The sequence below is a fragment of the Chlamydomonas reinhardtii genome, chromosome 6 (assembly GCF_000002595.2).
Source record: "Chlamydomonas reinhardtii strain CC-503 cw92 mt+ chromosome 6, whole genome shotgun sequence".
Classification (NCBI taxonomy): domain Eukaryota; kingdom Viridiplantae; phylum Chlorophyta; class Chlorophyceae; order Chlamydomonadales; family Chlamydomonadaceae; genus Chlamydomonas; species Chlamydomonas reinhardtii.
Window position 1 is genome coordinate 7554997 of NC_057009.1, and position 21289 is coordinate 7576285.

General features: G+C 63.6%; 3 protein-coding genes across 3 annotated transcripts; 1 reads left to right on the forward strand and 2 right to left on the reverse strand.

Moving 5' to 3' along the window:
* Window positions 1-216: 216 nt before the first annotated feature.
* On the forward strand, window positions 217-2060 carry CHLRE_06g300800v5 (uncharacterized protein). The gene is made up of 3 exons (XM_001691381.2): window positions 217-467; window positions 702-800; window positions 1103-2060. The coding sequence occupies exons 1-3, from the start codon at window positions 252-254 to the stop codon at window positions 1271-1273; spliced, it is 486 nt and encodes a 161-aa protein (XP_001691433.1). The 5' UTR covers window positions 217-251; the 3' UTR covers window positions 1274-2060.
* Window positions 2058-12163, reverse strand: CHLRE_06g300850v5 (uncharacterized protein). Its single transcript, XM_043063595.1, has 15 exons — window positions 11854-12163; window positions 11348-11422; window positions 11017-11103; window positions 10619-10822; window positions 10268-10374; window positions 9893-10052; window positions 8646-9623; window positions 8394-8456; window positions 7622-8179; window positions 7145-7414; window positions 6673-6950; window positions 5279-6492; window positions 4875-5045; window positions 4527-4633; window positions 2058-4300 (listed from the first exon to the last, which is right to left on the reverse strand). The coding sequence occupies exons 1-15, from the start codon at window positions 11974-11976 to the stop codon at window positions 2411-2413; spliced, it is 6285 nt and encodes a 2094-aa protein (XP_042924301.1). The 5' UTR covers window positions 11977-12163; the 3' UTR covers window positions 2058-2410.
* Window positions 12164-12246: 83 nt separating this feature from the next.
* Window positions 12247-17833, reverse strand: CHLRE_06g300900v5 (uncharacterized protein). The gene is made up of 14 exons (XM_043063596.1): window positions 17564-17833; window positions 17290-17489; window positions 16867-16974; window positions 16584-16700; window positions 16083-16244; window positions 15768-15863; window positions 15568-15645; window positions 15192-15299; window positions 14889-15005; window positions 14583-14627; window positions 13985-14158; window positions 13593-13664; window positions 13186-13325; window positions 12247-12859 (listed from the first exon to the last, which is right to left on the reverse strand). Exons 1-14 carry the CDS (start codon window positions 17742-17744, stop codon window positions 12652-12654), a joined length of 1806 nt encoding a protein of 601 aa, XP_042924302.1. The 5' UTR covers window positions 17745-17833; the 3' UTR covers window positions 12247-12651.
* Between the last annotated feature and the right edge of the window lie 3456 nt (window positions 17834-21289).

Consider the following 21289-nt stretch of genomic DNA (forward strand, 5'->3'; position numbering starts at 1 on the left):
CAGTGGCGACCGTCGATGGGCATCCTCCAGTTAGACACGCCGGTCGGGTTCCTAAACATTTCGCTTCACGGCTTGGATTAATGGGATAGTGTCGTTTGATGGTAATCATGCGGTAGCGAGAGGGGGGCAGCAGAGGCCAGCAAGCCGCATGGCGCTCATGCAAGTTTCGTGTTTATGGACCACAACCCTGACCGAAGAGGCCTTAGGAAACTTTGTGTTATCTTCTTTCGTTTAGGAAACTAGTTAGCACAATGCTGGCCTCTACCATCCAGTCTAGCGTTCTGCGCTCTTCCGTGCGCGCTGCGCCCGCGCCCAAGCGCGCTCTGGTCATCCAGAATGCCCACAAGAAGGGTTCCGGTTCGACCAAGAACGGCCGTGACTCCAACGCTAAGCGCCGCGGTGTGAAGGTCTACGGCGGCCAGCCTGTGAAGGCCGGTGGCATTATCGTCCGCCAGTGCGGCTCCACGGTAGGTATTCTGGAGAAATTTGTGGAGCTTTGGGCGCCAGGCAGCAAGCGGCCAGGCTCAGCATTTGTGGCTCGCGGTGGTCGGCGCTTCCAGCCTCGCGCCTGGTCGCCGCAGAATTGCCGGTGCCGAAAGCTATTTCCCGAATAACAGCACACAGATCCGGGCTGCTCGCTTGTGCCGCTGGGATTTTTGGACTGGGTTGGCTGAACGAGCTGGGCCCTGTCCTGTGCGCAGTGGAACGCCGGCGACAACTGCATGCTGGGCCGTGACTTCACCGTGTTCAGCACTGTGGAGGGCGTCGTCGTGTTCGACAAGAAGCGCGTGAAGCCCGAGGTAAATTCGCTCGGCTTGCGGGAGAGCGAGCTCGCTTCTTGTCGGGAAAAGCTTCTGACCAAACGCATAACGGCATGTCAAGACCTCGATCTGTCAATTCGGGTCTGGCTGGCGGGGGCGAGTCCACCAGAGGGAGGTGGGGGTGCGCAGGCTGTGCACCACGCGCTGTCCGTCGTTGCTCGCCCTCCCACCTCGCGGGCACCCCCACAGCGCACAGTCGTTTCCCCATACACAAAGCAGACCCTAGCTCGTCAGGTACCTGAACACTGCGTTCCTGCGCTCCTGTTGCTGCCACGATGCAGATCCACGTGTACCCCGCTGACCACCCCAAGGCCGTGGCCGCGCTGGCCAAGACCCACACCAAGCAGCCCGCCGAGGGCCAGCAGTCCCGCGCTGAGCGCCGGAAGGCCACCTACACCTCGCGCAAGGCTACCCTGTCGGTCGCCCAGGTGGCCGCCCCCACCACCCCCTAAGCGCCTCGCACTCAATGTGGAGCGAAAGCGGCTAGCGGAGTTGGGAGAGGAGCGTCTTAATTTGCGGAGTTGGGACTCCGCAGCAGGCAGGCGGAAGCAGCAGCGGCCAATGGAGCGGGCGCTTCTAAGGAGCCGAGGACGAGGCGGAGGGTCGGGAGGCCCGCTGAGCCACCGACCACGATGCGGAGTTGTGGAGCAAACTAGTGCAGCGTCAGCGGCGGTGGCGAGCATGGAGGGGCCTGGATAGGCTAATGGATTTGGATGCCAGAAGAACCAGACGGATGGGATGGGGCGTTCAGCCGCGGGCCAGCTGTGCTAAGCAGTGCGCAGAGTAGGGCTGGTTACTCAGCGGCGGCGCGGAGGATGCGTTAGGGAGTAGTGGGCGCATGGGATGCGACTGGCTTGCAGGAAGGAGTTCACGAGTGTGGTGTGTGGAGCTCGACGGGGAGGCGACAAACACGCATGAGCGGCCCGCGCCCTGTCTACAGCTTGAGGCCTGGCTGCAGAGTTGCACTGGCGCAACGCCACAATTTTCTGACACGAGCAGCTAGAGGCAGGGCCAGGCCCCAAGCCACCAGTTTTACGTTGGCGGTCCGCGTGTGGGCTTGCGATCTGGGTCGAGTAGAGGCGGTGGCTGTGCGTGATAGAGCGGCCGCTCGTCTGGGACTTTCAACATGTTGCTGTAACGCAGCAAAAATTGAAGTATTCAAGCGTCGTGCCATCCCTTACACTTGCGGAGGGCTGGGAGATAAGAATACGGGACTGGCCAGTGTAAGCCTGTGAGCCAAGACCTCAGCAGCTGCGCTGCCGCAACGCGCACGCCAATTGCAACCGCAACCAATGCATGTCAAGCAGCGTGGGGCGAGCGTCCAGCGCTGCTTTTGCCACAGACACATCAAGACGTGGCGTCGTCCTCATGAGTACACCAGTAATTCTCTCAACCCCACTCTTGAATCGCTCATGTACCACTGGCAGTCTCACCCACACCACGTCAACAGTTCACATGCGAAGGACCCGTCATTTGGCCTAGTTGCTGATCAGTCACGTATGACTGGCAAAGGCTAGACCGTGACTCGATGAAATCAAGGAATAAGTCTTATTGCGCGGCCTTGTCACAATGGGTCATCCTAGCAGGCCTTACGACCCCCAGCCGTACTGCTGCTGCTGTTGTTGCAAAAGCGCATGCTGTTGTTGCTGCAGCCGCAGCAGCTGCTGCAGCTGTGCCTGCTGCTGCTGCTGTTGCTGCGCCGCCGCCGCCGCACTCTGGGGCGCCCCGCCCACGTACTGCTGCTGCTGCGGCGGCACAGCCCGCTGCTGGGCTGCCAACTGCTGCTGCTGCTGGAGCTGCAGCAGCAGCTGCTGTCGGACCTGCGGGTGCAGGTTGTCGGGGATGCCCGCGACACGAGGCGATTTAGGCGGCGAGTACTCTTGCTGCTGCTGCTGCTGCGGGTCGTAGGGCGCCTGTGCATGTGCCAGCAGGTGTTGCGCCTGCGCGGCTAGCGCCTGGGCCTGCATTTGGGCCTGCGCCTGCGCCTGCGCCGCGGCCTGCGCCCGCGCCTGGTGCTCTTGCTGCCGCTGCAGCATCTCCTCCTGCTGCTGCCGCTGGCGCAGCAGTAGCAGCTCCTTCTCCTGCTGCCGCCGCAGCATCTCTTGCTGCTGCTCAAGCTGCTGCTGTTGCAGCTGCTGCCGCCGTAGCAGTTCCTCTTGCTGCTGCTGTTGCTGCTGCCTAAGCATCTCGGCCTGGTGCCGCTGCTGCTGCTCCAATCGCTGCTGCTCTAACCGTTGCTGCTCCAGGCGCCGCTGGTGCTCTAGCTGGCGCTGAAGCTCTATCTGCTGCTGATTCAGGTAGCGCTGCTCTCCCGCTGCAGCAATAGGCGGCGCCTGTTGTTGCGCCTGTTGTTGCGCCTGTTGCTGCGCCTGTTGCTGCGCCTGTTGCTGCGCCTGGTGGTAATGCGGATGTGCGGGATTAAGTCCCTGTTGTTGTTGTTGCTGTTGCTGTTGTGCCTGTGGCGCCTGCGGTTGCCGCGCCTGCGCCTGTGGTGGCGGCACTGTCAGGTTGATGCCGATCTGCTGCAGCGTCTGCAGCGTCAGCAGCCCGGCCTTGTGCATCTGCATCAGCTGCGCCGCCAGCCCCGGCGCCTGCTGCCCCAGCACCTCCAGTGCACCCAGGATGGCGGCGCTCTCCGCCAGCCGCTGGTGCGTCATGGGCGATGGCTCCACAGGGCTAAACGGCTGCGGCGGCGACGCCGCCGCGTTGTGCCGGCCGTTGCGCTGCGGCGTCGCCACCTCCGATGCCGGGTGCTGCTGCTGCTGCTGCATGTACTGTTGCTGCTGTTGCTGCTGCTGTCGAAGTGACATACGCAGTTGGAACTGCTCCGGCGCAGGGGACGAGGCGGCGCCGTTCATCTCCTCGTCCTCATCAGCCTCCGTTGGTGGCGGCTTCTGCTTGGGCGGCCGCCCGCGCCGCCGCTTGACGGGTTCCGTCGGAGCGGCCTGGGCGGCCTGCGCCTCCATGGCGGCGCCGGCTGCTGCCGCCTCCGCCGCAATCTGTGCCGCCGTCATACCCGCCGCCGCCTGCACCTCGCCGTTCACTGCCACGCCCGCGCCGTCGTCGTCTTCATCCTCCTCGTCCACGCCCATGCCACTACCGCCCGCCGGGTCGTCCTCCGCCGCTCCCGACTCCGGCTCCCGCCGCTCCACTGGGTTTGGCACCGAGCCCATGATCGCCGCCGCAATTGCCGCCGCCTCCTCTTTCAGCCGCTGCCGCTCGCTGACGCGCGCGCGTTTCTTGCTCCCACTAGCCGTAGATACGTCCGCCGCGCCGCCTGCCGCGGCAGCGCTGCCTGGCGGCGGCAGCCCGGCTGCTGCGGCGGCCGCCGCCTCGGCCTCCTCCTCTGCGTCGTACTTGGCTCTATCCGCCTCCATCTGCGCCATGGCCGCCTCCATCTCCTCGGGCGTGTGAATGAGGCCGGCCTTAGTCATCACCAGCGGCCGGTGCAGCTTCTTGAGCCGACCCACATCCGGCATCTGCGGCAGGGGTGGGAATCGTAAGGGCATGGAGTGAACAATTGGCCGACATTAGCAAAAAAAAATTGCAGGCAAGCGCTCGCAGATGGTTCTCGATAGGTGGGGTGAGAGACCTAGCACAGCCAGCCAGCGCGCTCGTGCGTTGGCACCAGGCATGCACAGAAGTACGCAGGTTGTGGTACAGGCAGCAGGTACCACTACGGCTGGTGGCCGTGGCGGCCCGCACCTGCATGAGCAGCCCCAGCACGCGCGGGTGTGCCAGCCCGAACACGTCCGGGCCGGCCTTCGTGGACAGCTTGGCCAGGCCGCGCACCGCCTTGACGCGCTCCAGCACTGCAGGCGAGGAGGGTGGGTGGGAGTTCCAGGCATGACTCGTTATGCGATGGGGGGAGTTGTCGTGATGAACGCATCGCAGCATGGAAACGCAGGCGGCACCGGCAGGCCAAAGACCTTCAAATTCCTTGCGACTGAGATCAAGGCAGGGCTTGGCCGCATGTCCTGCCATGCGCCAACCTTGCGACCTGCCAGCAGCGCAGCGCATAGGCGGTTCACCCGCCACCGCGAGCACACTCACCCACGCCCCACGCCTGCCCGGGCGTCCTGTGCGTGATGTCTGCTCCCGGCGGCTGGTCGTCCGCCACCACCCGGAACACCGGCGCCTCGCCGCCGTCCAGCACCTCCATCGTGTAGGTGGCGGTGCCGTCGGGGCGCGTCATGGAGAAGAAGTCACGAGTGGCTCGGAAGCCTGCAGCGGGCCGCAATAGCAACGGGACGATGTTATTCACACGACAGTGGAGTAATCACACTGCGGTGATACGTTGCAATGTAAATCTGGTTTTGAAAGTTGATGTGCGGTGCGCACAGCACATGGACCGCGACCGCGACGCAACGCGTGCACCCAGCAAGCAGGCGGGGTTTGTGGACCGGCCGGCCCGCCGCCAAGAGGCTCCCAACGGCGTGCTGCTCCAGTGCCCTCACCAATGAGGTAGGCGAACTGCGCCGCGTGGTACGCCTGCCGCCGCCATTCCAGGGTCCCCAGCTCGTGCAGGGTGAGCGTGCCGCCGGAGGGGCCGCGACCGCGCGTCAGCACCACCGGCAGCTGCAGGCTCGCGAGGTCCAATGGCGAGTCCGCAAACGGAATGCCACCGAACGTGTTGTCCGCCACCTTACGCCGCTTGGGCGACGACGCCGTCCCGCCCGCTGCCGCCGCCCGGGTAGGAGAGCCGGGCTCGTCTCCCACCTCGTCAGCGTCGTCCTCGCCGGCGGCGGCACCCGCGCCAGCGGCGCCGTTTTCGCCCGTTGACAGGGTCGGGGTGCGGCGTTTGACGCCGGGTGGCTCGGAGCCGGGCGTCTTGCGAGGCCGGCCCGCGCCCCGGCGGGCGCCCTCGCCGCCCTTCTTCTCCAACGCCGCCAGCGCCCGCTGCATGGCGAGCTCGGCCAGCTCCTCCGGACTCAGGTTGGCGCCAGGCGGCGGCGTGCTGCGGTCGGCGGCGGCGGCCGCGTGCGCCGCCGCCGGCCGGTGCGGCGCCGCTGCCGGTTTAATGATCCGGAAGCGTGATTGCAGGACTACCTTAGTAGCGGCCGCGTGCTGCTCCTCTCCAGCCTGCTTCCCATCCTCCTCGTCCTCCTGCTCGCCCTCGCCTCCCTCATCCTCGTCCTCCCCCTCGCCCGCCTCGTCGTCATCCTCCATGTCAACACCCTCGTCCTCCTCCTCGGTAGCCTCCCCATTCTGCTGCCGCTGGTGCTTTGCCGCCACCAGCGCATCAGCGTCAGCCATAGCCGCCGCCGCAATCGCCGCCGCCTCTGCACTGATGCCGCCAGCCGCCAGCACCGCTGCCTTGGCGGCGGCCGCCTCGGGCGCGCGCGCCGCCGCGCGCTTGGCTGCCTTGGCGGCTTTCGCCGCCGCCAGCGCCGCTTCCTTAGCCGCCTCTTTGGCCGCCTGCTCCGCGGCCTTTGCGGCTTTGGCGGCAGTGCGGGCCGTGGTGGGCAGGATGATGGCGCCGCCGAGCTGGTGTACGATTGACACGTCCTCAGCATCCCGCCGCCGGCCGCCGCCGCCAGCAGCACCAGGGCCGCCGCCGCCGCCACCACCGCCGCCGCCACCAGCAGCAGCACCGCCACCGCCAGCTGGCGCCGTGTCACGAGGCACGGAACCGGCGCGAGCCTGACGCCGGGCCGCCTTGGCCAGATTCCTGCCAGTCCCAATAATTAGGTGTACGCACAAGGTAAATAAGCTGTGGCATGTCCTCCCTGGCGCGAATTGGGCACGGAAAACTAAACAAGCAGGCATGCTCCAGCTATCTAGCACGCCAAGCTGCTAGCAGGATCCAGCCGCAAGTCCCAAAGCCGCGAACGGACCGGATGGAACTCACTTGGGGTTGCGCAGCAGGCGGTTCAAGACCTTGACGATCTGAGTCAGCCGCTTCGTCAGCAGCACCGCCGACGGCATCCACGCCGCCACCGGCATCGCACCGACGCCGCCGCCGTCCTCGCCGCCGCCGCCCTGCCCCTCGCCATCCGCACTCGCCGCTGGTCGCGCGGTAGCCGTGGCCGCGGGTAGGGCGCCAGCGATGCGCGCCGTTGCCTCAAAGGTAAAGGAGGGGTCCGCGCCGATGGCCGCCCAGGCGCCAAAGCCGTGCCGGTCCACGCCCTGCTCGACCCGCGACCAGACCCCACCGGTTTGGGTCAGGAAACAAGCGTCAGTGCCCAGCAAGAAGGTGAGTGTATGGCTCTTGGGCTGACAACGCCACTCGCTGTTTTCTGCTGCCGGAAGCCTACTTTAACAGCAGCAAACACACCGGCACTGGTCTAAACTCCGACGCAGCGCGGTCCCTTCCCTCCCACCTGCGCCAGCTGCAGGTCGTGCTCCGGCAGCCACCACGCCGGCAGCGCGCCGCGCTTGCCGCCCTGCAGCGACTGCGACTGCTCCCATGCAACCAGCGGCGGCTGCGGCGGCGGCACCGGCAGCGGCGGCGCGCCATCGTCGTCGCCGTCCGCGGCCGGTGCGGCCGGTGGTGGCGGCGGCAGTGTGTGGGTGGCCTCTAGGCCGCGGCGCAGGTCAGCGAGGAAGTGCAGCCGCTGGCGCAGGCGGTTGGCGGTTTGGACAGTCAACACCTGTGAATGTCATGGGTGTAGAACGGATTATTTGGGCTGTGGAAAAAGGAGTCAGCGCGTACACGCGTACGGATGTAACGGGGGCGCAAGGCGACAGCGACACGCTACGCTGTCATTACAAGGCAAAAGCTACAGGTTTGTTATGTCCCCCGCTATGCTACCGTATACGTCCGGTATGCGTGGGGGCGCCGCCACCTCGCCGCTCACCTTGGTGATGCTGCCCTTCTTCCGCCGCTTGCCCTTGCCGCCGGCCTCCGCCGCCTGCGCGTCAGCGCCGGCACCCGCCCCGCCCTCTGCGCCCTCGGCGGCGCCGCCAACCGCCGCATCGCCGGCCTCCCCTGCCTCCGCCCCCTCGCCCTCCCCGTCGTCATCGCCGCCCTTGCCGCCGCCGCCGTCCGAGTCTCCGCCGGCCTCGTCCGCGCTCTCCTCGCCGTCACTGCTGTCAGAGGCGCCATCCGAGCCGTCGCCGTCGCCCTTCTCGTCGTCATCGTCGTCGCTGCCGGCGCCCTCGCCTGCAACCTTGTCGCCCTTACCCTCCGCATCACCATTTTCAGCCGCGGCCTCGCCTCCGGCAGTAGTAGCAGCAGCTGCTGCTGCTGGCTCGCCGTTGGCAGTGCTGCCCTCGCCACCCGCGGCCTCCTCGCCGTCGCCACCGCCCGCAGCCTTGAGCAGCGCGTGGTGCTTGGCAACGTTCTGGCAGATGCGACAGCCACAGTCAGCCGCATGGCTATGCTTGCGGGTCTTCTTGACCACGCCAGGAGCGTTCTGCAACAGCGGAAAACACAATATCAATGTTGATGAAGGCTCTCGTCTTGATTAGCCACTATCACACCACCTGACCACATCTTTTCCCAGCAGCATCCCTGTACGCATAGTATGGCACATTGCGGCCACTTGCGGCTGTTATCGCCGGCACCACAGCGACCCTGTAATCTCCTGCCACCGCGCCGCCCCTGCCGCCGCATGCTGCCCGCCTCACCGGGTCATCGGTGCGGTCCGGACCCAGATGTCCCTCCACCTCCAGAAGCAAGTCGCGAACCACCTGCGCCGTAACAGGGAAATACGGTAATGACACATTTGAATCGACATGAGCAGGAGCGATGTTTCAGCTTGAGTCGCAACATTCATGGCGCGGAAGCAGCGCACGACCTACCTGGCTTGCGGGTGTCCCGGACACCTCACCTCAATTCCCCCCCCCCACGCAGACACCTCACAACGACACCCGCCGTACCTGCTTAATACCCGCGTCGCTCTTGTTGCCCAGCCGCGGCACGTGCGCCCGCGCCGCCGCCACAATCCTGTCTAGAGCCGCCGAAAGCGCCGCCGCGTCCTCCCCCGCCTGGCGCGCCGCCGCCGACACAGGCCGGAATCCGGGCGAGGCCGGGGCCGGGGCCGCCCCTGGAGCGTCAGCAGCCGCGTCCTGCTCCGCCTTAACCACACCCTCCGCCTTCACCGCGCCCTCTGCCGGCCCAGACCCACCCTCGGCCGCCGCCGCCTCGCCAGGAACAGCCGCGGCCCCCTCCTCAGGCTTCGGCGGCTGCGCCGCCGCCGGCTGAGCCGCCGCCACGACAGCCGCCACGGCGGCAGCTGGCATGCCAAAGCGCAGAATGAGCCCCATTACGTCTAGCCGGTCCTTGCGACTCCACAGCTCCGCCTTCTCCGGCTTATCCGACTTCCGCCGCTTAGCCGCCGCAGCCGCCGCAGTCGCGCCACCCTCGCCTGCCTCGGCCCCGCCCGCGGTCGCCGCCGCGCCGCCGGCGGGCGCCTCTACGGCCTCTCCCCCATCGACCTGCCGAATGGCTTTCAGCACCAGGTCTATGAGACGCCGCACGCGCGGATTGAGCGTCTGGCCGTCGGGGAAAACGAAGCCCGTTGGCGCAGAGGCGGCCGCGGCCACGGCTGGAGTGGCGGGCGCGGCACCCGGTGCGGGCGGCGCTGCTGCTGCTGCTGCCGCCACGTCAACGGCCTTATCTGTGTCGCCATCCTCCGCGCCCACCCCCGCACCCTGCTCCTTGTCTTTCACCGCTGCCTCAGCAGAGTCCGCAGCCGCAGCATCCGCTGGCTGTGGCAGCTCGCCGCCCTCCGCGCCCGCCGGCTTTGCCTCCGAGTCTGCCGGCTTCGCCTCCGCGGTCTGCGCCTGTGCATCCGCCGGCTTAGCCTCCGCGGCCGTCGCGGGCCGGCGGTCGCCATACTTGGCCGCATATGCCTCCTGTACGGCACAATACCGTCACAACCACCACCACCATCACGGAAGTTGCAACCACCCGTGCCTCGCCCCCCCCACATACTTGCACCACAGCTGCTTCGCCCCATCCCGCCTGCCCTGACCCTCCACCCGCAACGCCCTCGCCTCCGCCCCTGGCTCCCGCCCCTGGCTCCGTCCCTTACAACACCCACCCCCACCCCCCCTTCCGGGTCTCGGTTTACTTGTATTGAATTCAACTACCCCCTTCACCCCCTCCACCACCACCGCCTCACCTGCGCCGCGCGAAATACTGGCGCGAACTCGGGGTCCCCAAACACGGCATCAAACTCGGCGTAGCCCAGCCGCCACATGCCCCGCAGCAGGGCCGTGTCGCAGTCGTGGCTCCACCAGGTGGCCGGCGCGGAGCGGTCCGCGCGGGCCGCCAGCAGCGACCTGGCGGCACGACCGAGTGAGGCAGGGGCGGGGGGGGGGGCAGCAGGCGCGCGGCAGCAGATGGCAGCAGCAGGGGCTGGGGGTTTCAGGGTTCGGGGTGGACGTGGAACATGGTGCGACGGCACAACGTGGCAAAACATGACCCTGCCTGAAACGCAGCATCGCGACGCGGCGGGCCCTCCGCCCTCCGCCTGCTCCTCTGGGTCCGGACTGACCTGAACCGCGCCGCCACCTCGGGCCGGGCCTCGTGTGCGGACATGGCTGTGTTGAAGTCGGACAGGATGCGCAGCCGACCCAGCAGCCACTTGCTGCCCTTGTCAATCTGCATGTGTGTGTGTGTGTGTTAAAGAGGCACAAGTAAAACATTGCGCAAAGACAGTGTATGTGTGTGTAAGTGTGTGTGTTTGTGGGCGTGTGTGGGTTCACGGTTTGTATACAAGGTACTCAGCACGGGGCACCCGGCGCCTCAAAGGAAGGCACTGTCGTGGAGAACGCATTAACACGCAACTCTGCCTCCTGTCCGTTTCCCGTTCCATGTTGCGCACCCATCCTGCCGGTGCCCCCACCTTGGGCCATGGCGCCCCTGCTGTGGACAGGTCACCCAGGTGTGCCACGGGCGCCAGATAGGCATCCAGCAGGGCTGCGTCCGTCTCCGTCTTGGACGCCTCGCCGGCGGCGGCACCGGCAGCGCCGTCGGCACAGGCGCCGGCACCCCCCTCCGGTGTAGCTGCGGCGGGAGCGGCAGCCGGCCCGTGCGCCGCCCGCAACGCCTGTGTGTGTTTTCAGGTACCGGAGTTCAAGCCTGGTGTGTTTGATGCACCGGAACACTTCGGCTAGCCCGTACACACAGCATCCTAGCAGCCCTGCAGCCAACCTGGCAATCCATTCTTGAACTTTCAGCGACCATGCACCCACCTACCTACACAATCCACCCGGCCTCGTTGCGACCGCCCCCAGTCCCCACCTGCAGCAGGCTCCAGGCCGCTCGCTCCACCTCGCCCACGGTGCGTGTCTGCTTGGCCTTAGTCAGGCGGCAGAAGGCCGCGTGCAGCTACGGGGGCAGACGGGCAGACGGCGGGGCGCAGCGTGGAATGAGCGGTGTGGTAACCACTGTGGCGTGAGTGTGAAACCCCAATCCAACGAAAGCTACTGGGCGTGTCCAAAGGACTTGCGTGTTTGCGTGCGTGCTTGGTGCATGGGTGTGCACCCCCTGTCATTGCGTCGGCTGTGCATGCAAGGAGAGCTAGCCTCCGCCGCACTCGTGGCTGCTGTAGCCAATACGGTATCTGACGCACCTCCTTCCACCTCCCTGTGCCGTACAGCATAAGCGCCTGCCGTACAGCGACGCGCTCCACGAGCAGCCATGGAACCTGCACCGCGACGCAAGGCAGTTTGCGATGGGGGGCAAGGAGCAGGCGCGGCAGTAGCAAATCGGCAGTAGCACCCGGCGGACACGGACCAGGGCAGGTATCGACAGCTGGGAGGTGTGGAGGTGCTGGGGGCGCGGGGCGGGACAGGGGGCCGACAAGGTATGACTGGATAAGGGGAGGGGGACGGCTGCGCTGGCACTCCCGCAAACGACCAGCCAAATAGCAGTGGTCGTAGGCTGCGGGCCCAAACGCCGTTCAGAGGCCACCAGGCTCCATCCACCGTGCGGTAAATAAAGGACTGAATTTGGCGCAGTTTGCTGAGGGGATGGTGCCCCGCAGTCGCCGTCCGCCGCGGGTTGGGCCAGAAGTTGCGTAGCGAGGATTGCGAAGAGCAAGGGCAAAACAACAGCCGCGCCCGACCGAACACTTACCCTGGGCGCTTCCCCACCAGGCCCTCCAGGCACCACTGCTGGCTGGCCAGCGCCAGGCGCTTTAGCGCCGGGACTGGGCGTCGGTGCCGGGTCCAATACCTGGACCTTCTTCGGCCGTGGCATGGCTCTTCCACACGCCTATCCTAATTCAAATCAATGCATATTCATATGATTATGCTTCTGCAATTTTTTCTTGACCTTTGGAGCAGGTTTGGTTTTCGATTTGAAGTTTTGACACAGTTCTATTTCTCCTCTGCTTGTCGGGTTTGACGGATATTCTTTCCAAAGACACAATTCAGCTACTGTATGGTAAAATCCAAGTGTCATCGCTTGCTGTGACGCTGTGAGAAATCAAGAACGTTCATGAATTCCTCCCGGAGCGGCCTCAGACGCGACATGACTCAATTTACCTTGCGCAAGTTGTATACGTTTGCACTCAGCAAAACGAGCTGTCCGAAAACACCACATCCAAGACTCTTTAGCCTCCGGCTGTCCGAGCCTGCGTCACCTTCTCGGCGGTCGAGGCCGCGTCCGCAGGACACGGGCGGACGATTCTGCGGTGCCCTGCTCTCCAAGCGCGCACCCAAGTACTACCGCACCTATTTCAGCACGCCCAACAGTTGGCACGCGCGTCGCGTTGCTCCCTACCGTTGCCCTTGGTCCTTGCCCGTCACTGCAAGACCATGGCACCGCTTCTTCGTCTCCCCTCCTCAAGCTTCGCCAGCACGCCGCCCCACCCCGAAACCTCGCCACCCCAACCCCCAACTGCCAAGCCCAGCTCCAGCCCTCCTGAGTCCTCTACGCGCGGTTCTCGGGCCGTGATGAGATGTCGAAGGCGGGCATGTTGCGGCCCTCGGGCGGGCGGCGGAACAAGCCGTCATCCACATAGCTCTCCAACAGCGTTGCGAAGGCGCTGATGAGGTCGTCACCGGCCGCCGCGGCGCGCAGCGTGGGAAGGTACTCGCGCCGCAGCGTGCCCATCAGCTTCACGAACTGGCCGCGGTACCTGTGGAGGGTGATGAGGAAGGGGAGAAGGCGGAGGGCGGCGCCGCGACAGGGCAGGCGTGTGTTTGCTGAGGGCGGTGTGGGGGCTGTCATCCCTGCATGCAGCCCAGCCCAACATTTCCTCACAAACCCCCGTCTTGCCGCCGCAGGCCACACGATCGTTTTCCAGTAGTCCCCCCGGAACAAGAACATGAACTAGAGTACATCCCTCTCCTCCACACTCTATGGGTCCTGGGTTGGCAATGCTTTACTTTGGGATCGGAATGAAATACCCCAACCCCTCCCACCCATTCCTCTGACTCCAGATCCCTCTCCGCCGCCGCTCACCGTGTGAACAGCGCGAAGCCCGCCACTCGCAGCACCGCCACCAGTGCCTTGGCCGTGTAGCGGTCGGCGGGCAGGCAGTTGAGGCAGCGGGCCAGCCAGGACCAGGCCTGAGACACGCCGAAGCGGTTGGGCTCGTCCACCTGCTTCCAGGCAAGGTCGGGCGCATTGGGGGCCACGGGGTTAAAGGACGGGGGCAGTGCGGAGCAGGCGTGCGCCACAGCTGTGCCGTGTTGCGTTGTAGGCGGTCCTCGAAAGCGCCCATTGCAATTGCCTCATGATATGGGGCTATCTGGCTTTCCTAGACGCAAGGCCCTGCGCCTGCGACACAGTACCCACTGTTCCTCTGCTGCAACGAGAGCACGCCTAAGCCGCCCCCCGGCCCCCCTCTCTCAACCTGCATGCCGCACCTGCATCACCGCCGCGTACAGCAGCAGCAGCCCCTCCAGCCGCTTGAGGTACTCGTCCGGGCTCTCGAACACCTGCCGCCAGAAGGGCAGGGCAGGGGACAGCTTTGTCGCAGGCGCCGGCGCAAGTTGGGCTCATGCATGCCCGCATAGCGCATACCCGGACCAACTCCACATACGGCAAAGTCCTCCTCGACATCCCCGCCTGGCACGCCCACGCGCCGCTCCGGCATTCCTGCCAGCTCCTGGCCACCCACCCGCCTGCATCCCCCATTCTCTGTTTCCCCCCTTGGCCGCTGCCCTCCTGACCCCATTACTGCATTGGGCTCGGTTTAGTTTGGGCTGGTAGCTGCAACCGCGCCCACCTCACCCTCGCCCCTGCCCGCTGCGCCCACCTTGCCGCTGGGCGCTGTGGGGTCGTCCAGCTCCAGGAAGCCCATGCCGCGGTAGTAGGCGTTGTTGGAGATGTGCGCGGCGTCGTGCAGGTAGGCGCGCGGCACCGCCAGCGGCATGGATTTCTGAATTAGACCCAGCAGCGCGTCCAGCAGCTCCGGGAAATACGCAGAGATCTGGGGGGTGCGGAGGAAGAAGATAGGCGGGAGGCAGGGGAGACATAGGTAGGAGGCAAGGTTGTGTGTAGGAACGGATCAGCCAGGGCGTTGGACTTCCGAGGGCGGGAGGGTAGCCTTCCATGCATGACAGGATTATATTGTGAAATCATAATTGCGACACACACACACACACACACACACACACACACACACACACACACACACACACACACACACACACACACACACACACACACACACACACACACACACACACACACACACACACACACACAGAGAGAGAGAGAGGAACAGATGGTGGTCATAGGGTCACTGGGGCCTGGGGCAGGGGTCCCTAGTGGTTCCGGACAGTGGCAGCAGTGCGGCAGTGCTGGCGAGGAGGCCATGTACGCAGTCAGAAAGGCGCTGCCCGCAAGCTTGCCTTAACCGCCACTTGCGCCAGTGGGAACGCGGCCTTGTTGTTGAGCTGCAGCGGCATTGCAGATCAGCACCGCAAGGCATGCCGGGTTAGCTCTGCTGTTCTGTTGTTGGCAACGGAGTCTGCAAGTCATAGGACACCACTCACTCGCGCCTGTGCCACAGGCCACGTGCCATCCCTTTGCCTTTGCCCTTGCCCATTAGCGTCAGCATCAGCTCCGGACATGCATGGGCACGTGCCCAAGCCCCAAGTCGGCTGCATCACCGAAGCCCGCACGTTCGTTGTCTCGGTCCCCATGCGCGCGCGCACCTGCACCAGCTCCTGCTGCTTGATGATCTTGTTTGCGAAGGTCAGCACCGCGAAGGCGCGCCAGGGGCCCTGCACGCCGCTCAGCACGTTGTAGACGTCCTGACACTTGACAGCCACCTGTGGTCGGTGAGTTGCGTAAGTCAGGGCTTAGTTGAAAGTACCTTGCAGGGCCCGTGGCGCCCACAGCTCCAGCACAGCCCGCTCCCTCCGTAGACTGTAACGACGCTGATTGTGTGACCATGACCGCAGACGCTCGCAAGCTCCATATGCACACGTACATTCCATTTTCCTTGGCACGCACACCTGGTTCTGTGTTCCCGAGATCTGCTGCACGTGCACCGTCAGCTTCTTCTCGATGTCTCGCCGCGCCTTCTTGGTGCTCTCGTCGTCTGTCAGCGGCTTAGTAGTGGCCTGAAGTGCGAGGAAGATGTGGAGGGCCGGAAAGAGAAGAAAAGAAGCAGGAGAGGGGAGGAGTCAGTCAGGAGGGCCACAAGGAGTAAGGGCGCTTGGACGTGGTGAGCTCAGGGCAAGGTAGGCAGCAAGTGGACAAGCGCAATGCTAGCACGCCCCAGCAAATGCAAATACCTGAAAGCCCTGGCCTAGGTAATGCAATCGCCTGCACCCCGTTCTGTACCCAGACAGTGTGCTGCTGGCGCCCAGGGCCCGGGGACCCACCCACCTGCAGCTCTGCAAGCCGAGCCGCAAGCTGGTCCGCCTGTTCGGCGGCGCCCGCGGACACTCGCAGGCAGGGGTGCGCCTGCGTTGCACCGCAAGGCACAGGGGTTGGGGCCAGGCCGGCAGCGCAGCAGCAGATGCAGGGGTTACGGCCAGGCGGCACTGAAGCGCTCCTGCCCCACGGCGCCAAGCCCCATTCCGCACCTTGGACGCCGCGCTGGTCGCCGCCTTCTTGGCTTTGGCCTCCGCCTCCGCCTTCTGCGCCGCCGCGTCCGCCTCCGCCCGCTTCTTGTCCGCCTCCTGCGAGAGGTCCCGGCAAGGCAGCAACGTAATTACAGGGGTCCATTATGTTTTAGAATCCTCTGCGTTGACGGACACACCAGCGCCCAGCCGTCCACAGCAGAATTCAATGCTGTTGCCCTTTGCTATGCCCCATTGGTTGGATGGCACTGCCCACCAATTCTCCCTACCCTAGTCCCAACGGGCGCGTGCACGCCGCATGCGTGAGAGTCACCGCACCTCTTGTGCCTGCCGCGCCTGGGCCGCCTCTGTCTCCCTCCGCACCCGCTCCCGCTCCGCCTCCTGGCGCTCGGCCTCGCGCCGCCGCTCCTCCTCCTCTCTCCGCTTGCGCTCCTCCTCCTTCCGCCGCTCCTCCTCGCGCTGCTCCATCAGCCGCTTGATCTATGGCAGATGTCACGCCAGCACAGCAAAGGAAATCTGTAATCACGCTCGTCAGGTGCATGACAACAGCGCGATAGCCCGTGCACGGGCCACGTTGGCAGCCCAGCCTTGTCCAGTGCCGGTGCACTGATCCCGCTTCACCTCGTGCGGCCCTCCGCCGCGTGCAGCCTACTACATCCGCCCGCCCACCAATCTCTCTCCTTATCCAAGCCACCTCCTCAAGCCGTCCTCCCCCGTAACTCCTACACCTCCCTCTTTTTCCCCGCCTCTCCCTCCCTCTCCCGTCCCCCCTCTCCCTTCCTGTCCCGGCCCCTCCCTCGTTCCCAGTCTGGCCCGCACCTGCTGCTCCTGCAACGACGCCTCGGTGCGGTGGCTGCGCTGCACCTTCTCCAGCTCCTCGGCGCGCCGCTGCTGCGCCGCCCGCAGCAGCTCCTGGTCGGCACGCGCCAAGTCATCCTGGCGCCAGCGACACACACACACACACACACACACACACACACACACAGGTGAGCAGGGCGGGAAAGACGGGGCGCAGCGCGGCGGGATATCAAGTGATGAATTCAAACCAGCAACAAATTCCGGGCAAGGTGGCGGAGTGAGGCCATGTACGGCGCCACCGCACCTGTTTGCGCAACGCTGTGGTCGCGATTCCGTTGAGCTTTGCCGCTAGCTGTGACTCCAGCGCGACTAGCCGCTGCCGCCATAGCGCCTGCTTGCTGCTCTGCACCGCCTGTGCATACAAGTTGGGATAGGGCTGTGAGCGTGAGGCTGCGGCATCCAGGTGCATCGCCGCCAGCGCACGGATTGCCATTAGTGAGCAGCAGCACGCCAGGCGTAATCCGCCGCGGGCCTCGCACATATAAGCGTTTGAATGGTTCCGGCGCATTTGCAACCACAGTTTAGCAGTTATGCTCTCTAAATGTCGCGTACATTATGCACGGCCGATTGCTGTCCGCACGCACAGTCGATCCACGCGGGGCGCGTCCCCGGTCCCCGGGGCAGGCCGCCCGCCTGCCGCCGCCTCCAGAGGAACGGCCCCTCCTACCTCCAGTGACAGCAGCAACTGCTGCTCCACCAGGTCCCGCTGCTCCTCCACGGCATAGGGCCTCGTGGCTACAGCCGGGTGCCCCCCAGCAGCCGGGGCACTAGTGGCGTCGTCGTCCGAGATGTCATCGTCGGAAGGCACCCGGTATGACACGGAGCCCAACTGACTCGCACTCCGCCGTTCATCGCCATGTAGATCCTCTGCATGCAAAAATTTCACGATTCACGGTAGCGGTGCCAAACTAGCAAGCACAAGCTCCCGCCATTTGACTCACCTTGCGGTAACCCATATCGAACAGGCCCTGCGTAGCTAGCGCTGCCTGGTGTAGCATTTTGCACACCAGGCGACGCCCGAGGCTGAGTGCGGGGCCGAAGGTGGCTGACCGGCGATGAAAAGGATGTAGCCGCGCCGAAATTGAGTCGTTTAACTACTCCGTCACCGTAAGGAGAAGACATTCAAGGATAATAGATTCGCAAAATGCCTGAAAGTCAACAGTGACCCCCAAAGCAACTAGAAGCCTCTCGTGCGCCTGCCTATGTACATGATGACACTGCTAATATACTACAAATTATTATCACCAGTGCACGTTCTTCCAATCCGCCCGCAATCCAATCCCGTGGTGGCCCCACCCAACCTCCACTACCTCCACCCCCACCCTGGCCCTGGGTGCCCCCACTAGCGGACCGCCAAGCCATCCATGGGGCGTGCCCCTAAGAGATTCAAGTGACAGGGGACGCAACGCACGGTGGTATAATGCTGAGCAAGAGAGCAGGCGCGTGCAGGTAGTGGCTCTTAGTGGCGTGGAGCGGAGGTAGAAGGAGGCTGGTACAGAAGTGGCGACTGAAAGAGGGGGGGGGGGGGGGTAGAATCTTCCAAACAGACCCCATGCTTCAAATGGATAGAGCCCAACGAGATAATCATGAATCCGCTTTCAAAATCAAAGATGGGTTCCTGAGTGCACAGTTATGGATGCGGATTACAATTGAAGGGACAGCCCGACAAAGTTATGGGTGCGGATTACAAAGTCGCCGTTCGGTCGGTCGGTCGGGGTCCCAAGACTGCCAAGAGGTTTGGCACAGGTTGCCTAGTTGCCCTCACGCCCAAGGACCCACTGCATGGTGCACTGTCAGGCGCCAGAGAGTGACTAAGCCCAGCGGGGGACGTAGCGCCTCGTCATCGGGTTTTGCTTACTGTGTCGGGTTTTGCGTTCGTGTATGCGAATAATTTGTTCACAGGCACCCACGGCCTGACGCCGGGGTGAGTCCCAATCATTGCAGATGTGTACTTTGCTTTCCCCTATCCAAGTATGTGTGTGTTACGCGGAGGTGCACTTTGGAAGCTGAGTGTCACGTCACCAGCAGATGACGCGCCTACCTGACAGAATTTGCTAGCGTGTGTATTCTGCCTTCGTTCGCCTATTGGTGCATGTTTGGTTCGTGTGGCGGTGAGGCAGAAGTGTCATCGGGCATGACCTGCAAGACGGCGCTGACACCTTACGGCGGATGGAGGCAGCTTTAAGCGCTCCGGCAAGAAGCAAAGACTTGTCTTGCTTCTTGCTTCTTCATACAGCTTGTGCATTGGCTCTTCTACTTGCAAGACCTACCGTGCTCTTTAATCATTCTCTTATCTCCAAGTAAACTATCGGCGCAGAGCGCGCGCAACGGGCAACCCGTCAGGGTATCTGTAACCACGTCTGTAACACGCCTGCCGTCAAGCTATTTTGCTCTTCTGTTTCCCTGCACCGTGACTCCAATCGAGGACTGTCGTCACGCGTCACAGCAAGAAGACTTGTGCGTAGGCACACCATAGGTGCATCAGCACGCGCCAGAGCCCGACAGCACTGTGCCACTTCACACGCCTTGCCGGTGCTGGATTGGGAACTTGCCGGTGCTCACTTGTGTGCTGGCGCAGCCCATGTTCTCTTTCGGTGTGCAGCCCGCTTGCGTGTTGGACTCATCAGATTGAGCCGCGCTCAGCCATACAACCTGATGAGTAGGATGACCCAGCTTGCCACAGGCACGCGGTATCTATGCCTTCCTCTTGCGGCTGTTAGAGGTGCTGAAATGTTGCGGGGAACGTGGTCTAGTGGTGCATGCCAGTAAGTGCTGGTGGTCTGCTGTTGATGGCTGGGCTTGGGCTGGGTTGTGCTCCGTGTTCGGTGTACCGACCGTTTGGGTGTGGTGCGGTGCTGCCAGCCTGCCAAACACTCAACGTCTGGAATTTATTACCTCCGTAATGCCCACCTCAACTGGCTTTTAGCATGGCGTGGATTGCCACGGCCTCTGCAACTGGATAGTGGGCCAACTGGGTGCTGGCCCGCCAAGCATGCGCGTCACCAACCTCCAGAGCCCTCCAGAGCCCTCCAGAGCCCTTCAAAGGCCCGTGCAGATTCCTCCAGAGGCTGAGCGGCTCTGAAACAGCTGTGTCAGGAATGCCACACCACTCTAAATGCAGCTGGAAGCCGCTTTCTAGCTCTGGCTGCCTGCGAAGCAGCTGCAGGAGGACCTGAGCCCCGATGCCCACCGTAAATTCAGGAAGGCTGTGAAAGAAATTCTCAACACTGGGCAGGCACACACGGCAGCATGGCGACAGGTCAGAACATTGCAGTGCTGGCTGCTGCTGTGCGAGGCCCGAGGGGCTGACGCAACGGGTGTGCAGCTGCATCTGGATCGGCTCGACTGTTACATGAACCAGCGGGTTGCCGCCTCGCAGTCGCTGATCCTTCCAGCTAGTATCCGCATCACTACGTCAGCCGACGGGGCCTTCAACTTTGGGCTTGGGAAGTTCTACCTGCGCCAGGTGATCCTCACGTCTCCGGCTGTCGCCAATCTGACCGACACCCCCCACACCGCAAACACAGCATTCAGGCGGGCGTGGACATGCTGCTCCTACTACCCCGACAATGTTAGCTATCCTAGCGCGTACAGACTGTTGCACTGCAGAACGGATACACCACCGAACAGTACATGCTCAGTGCCGAGCATGTTTTATGACTCCTGACAACCAGTGGGCAGTACTGTAGCTGCCCTTCCCATCTCCTAGTTTGATAAGCAGTGGATAAATAATTTCACCCCGAAGGGCTGGGGTTGCGTTGGGTACCTATGGGTTTTGACAGGGGTGCAAGGGGATTCACCCTGTTCACCCCCTGCAGTCCACCTGCGCGCGGGGTTCCACCCGACCACCCTGGCTTGCCGCCACTGCGCTGGATCCCTGACGCATACACAACTACAGCGCATGACTACCTCACACTACAAGTCCTTTGACGCCCCTTGCAGTGACGGCCGGGACATGCGCACGCACATGGACATGCCTGGGCCAGCACACGCACAGCTAGAGGCAGGGCCTGCTCATATGCCAACTACATATCATAAATATCAGATAGCATGCTGAAAGGCGGCGCGCAAAGTGGTGGATGGATGGGCTCGGCACCGGCAGCCCGATTGGCGTCGCTTGCAAGCATAATAGCATGCTATTTATCGTTTTTGGTCACAGGAACCATCAGTAGAGGCATAGGAAGCGTGTAGAGCGGGAACCAAAATTACTAGGCGCCCGGCAAATAGGCCACTCAATCGTGAACGTGACCGTGACCGTGACCGTTTGCTGTTTGTCTTATGGGCACGAAACCAAGGGTGCTCAGCTCTGTGTGCAAGGTCTTGAAGTCGGGACTTCAAGACCTTGCACACCGACTTCAAGACCTTGCACACAGAGCTGAGCACCCTTGGTTTCGTGCCCATAAGACAAACAGCAAACGGTCACGGTCACGGTCACGTTCACGATTGAGTGGCCTATTTGCCGGGCGCCTAGTAATTTTGGTTCCCGCTCTACACGCTTCCTATGCCTCTACTGATGGTTCCTGTGACCAAAAACGATAAATAGCATGCTATTATGCTTGCAAGCGACGCCAATCGGGCTGCCGGTGCCGAGCCCATCCATCCACCACTTTGCGCGCCGCCTTTCAGCATGCTATCTGATATTTATGATATGTAGTTGGCATATGAGC

Excerpts from the sequence above, each read along its gene's own strand:
- CHLRE_06g300900v5 (XM_043063596.1), bottom strand. The coding sequence starts at position 17,744 with ATGTCTTCTCCTTACGGTGACGGAGTAGTTAAACGACTCAATTTCGGC. Across the intron at positions 16,975-17,289 it reads AGTTGCTGCTGTCACTGGAG|GCGGTGCAGAGCAGCAAGCA; the intron begins GTAGGAGGGGCC and ends TTGTATGCACAG. Across the intron at positions 14,159-14,582 it reads TGGCGCAAGTGGCGGTTAAG|ATCTCTGCGTATTTCCCGGA; the intron begins GCAAGCTTGCGG and ends CGCACCCCCCAG.
- CHLRE_06g300800v5 (XM_001691381.2), top strand. The coding sequence starts at position 252 with ATGCTGGCCTCTACCATCCAGTCTAGCGTTCTGCGCTCTTCCGTGCGC. Across the intron at positions 468-701 it reads TCCGCCAGTGCGGCTCCACG|TGGAACGCCGGCGACAACTG; the intron begins GTAGGTATTCTG and ends TCCTGTGCGCAG. Across the intron at positions 801-1,102 it reads AGAAGCGCGTGAAGCCCGAG|ATCCACGTGTACCCCGCTGA; the intron begins GTAAATTCGCTC and ends GCCACGATGCAG.
- CHLRE_06g300850v5 (XM_043063595.1), bottom strand. The coding sequence starts at position 11,976 with ATGCCACGGCCGAAGAAGGTCCAGGTATTGGACCCGGCACCGACGCCC. Across the intron at positions 7,415-7,621 it reads AGAAGGGCAGCATCACCAAG|GTGTTGACTGTCCAAACCGC; the intron begins GTGAGCGGCGAG and ends TGACATTCACAG. Across the intron at positions 6,951-7,144 it reads ACGACCTGCAGCTGGCGCAG|GGCGTGGACCGGCACGGCTT; the intron begins GTGGGAGGGAAG and ends CGGGTCGAGCAG.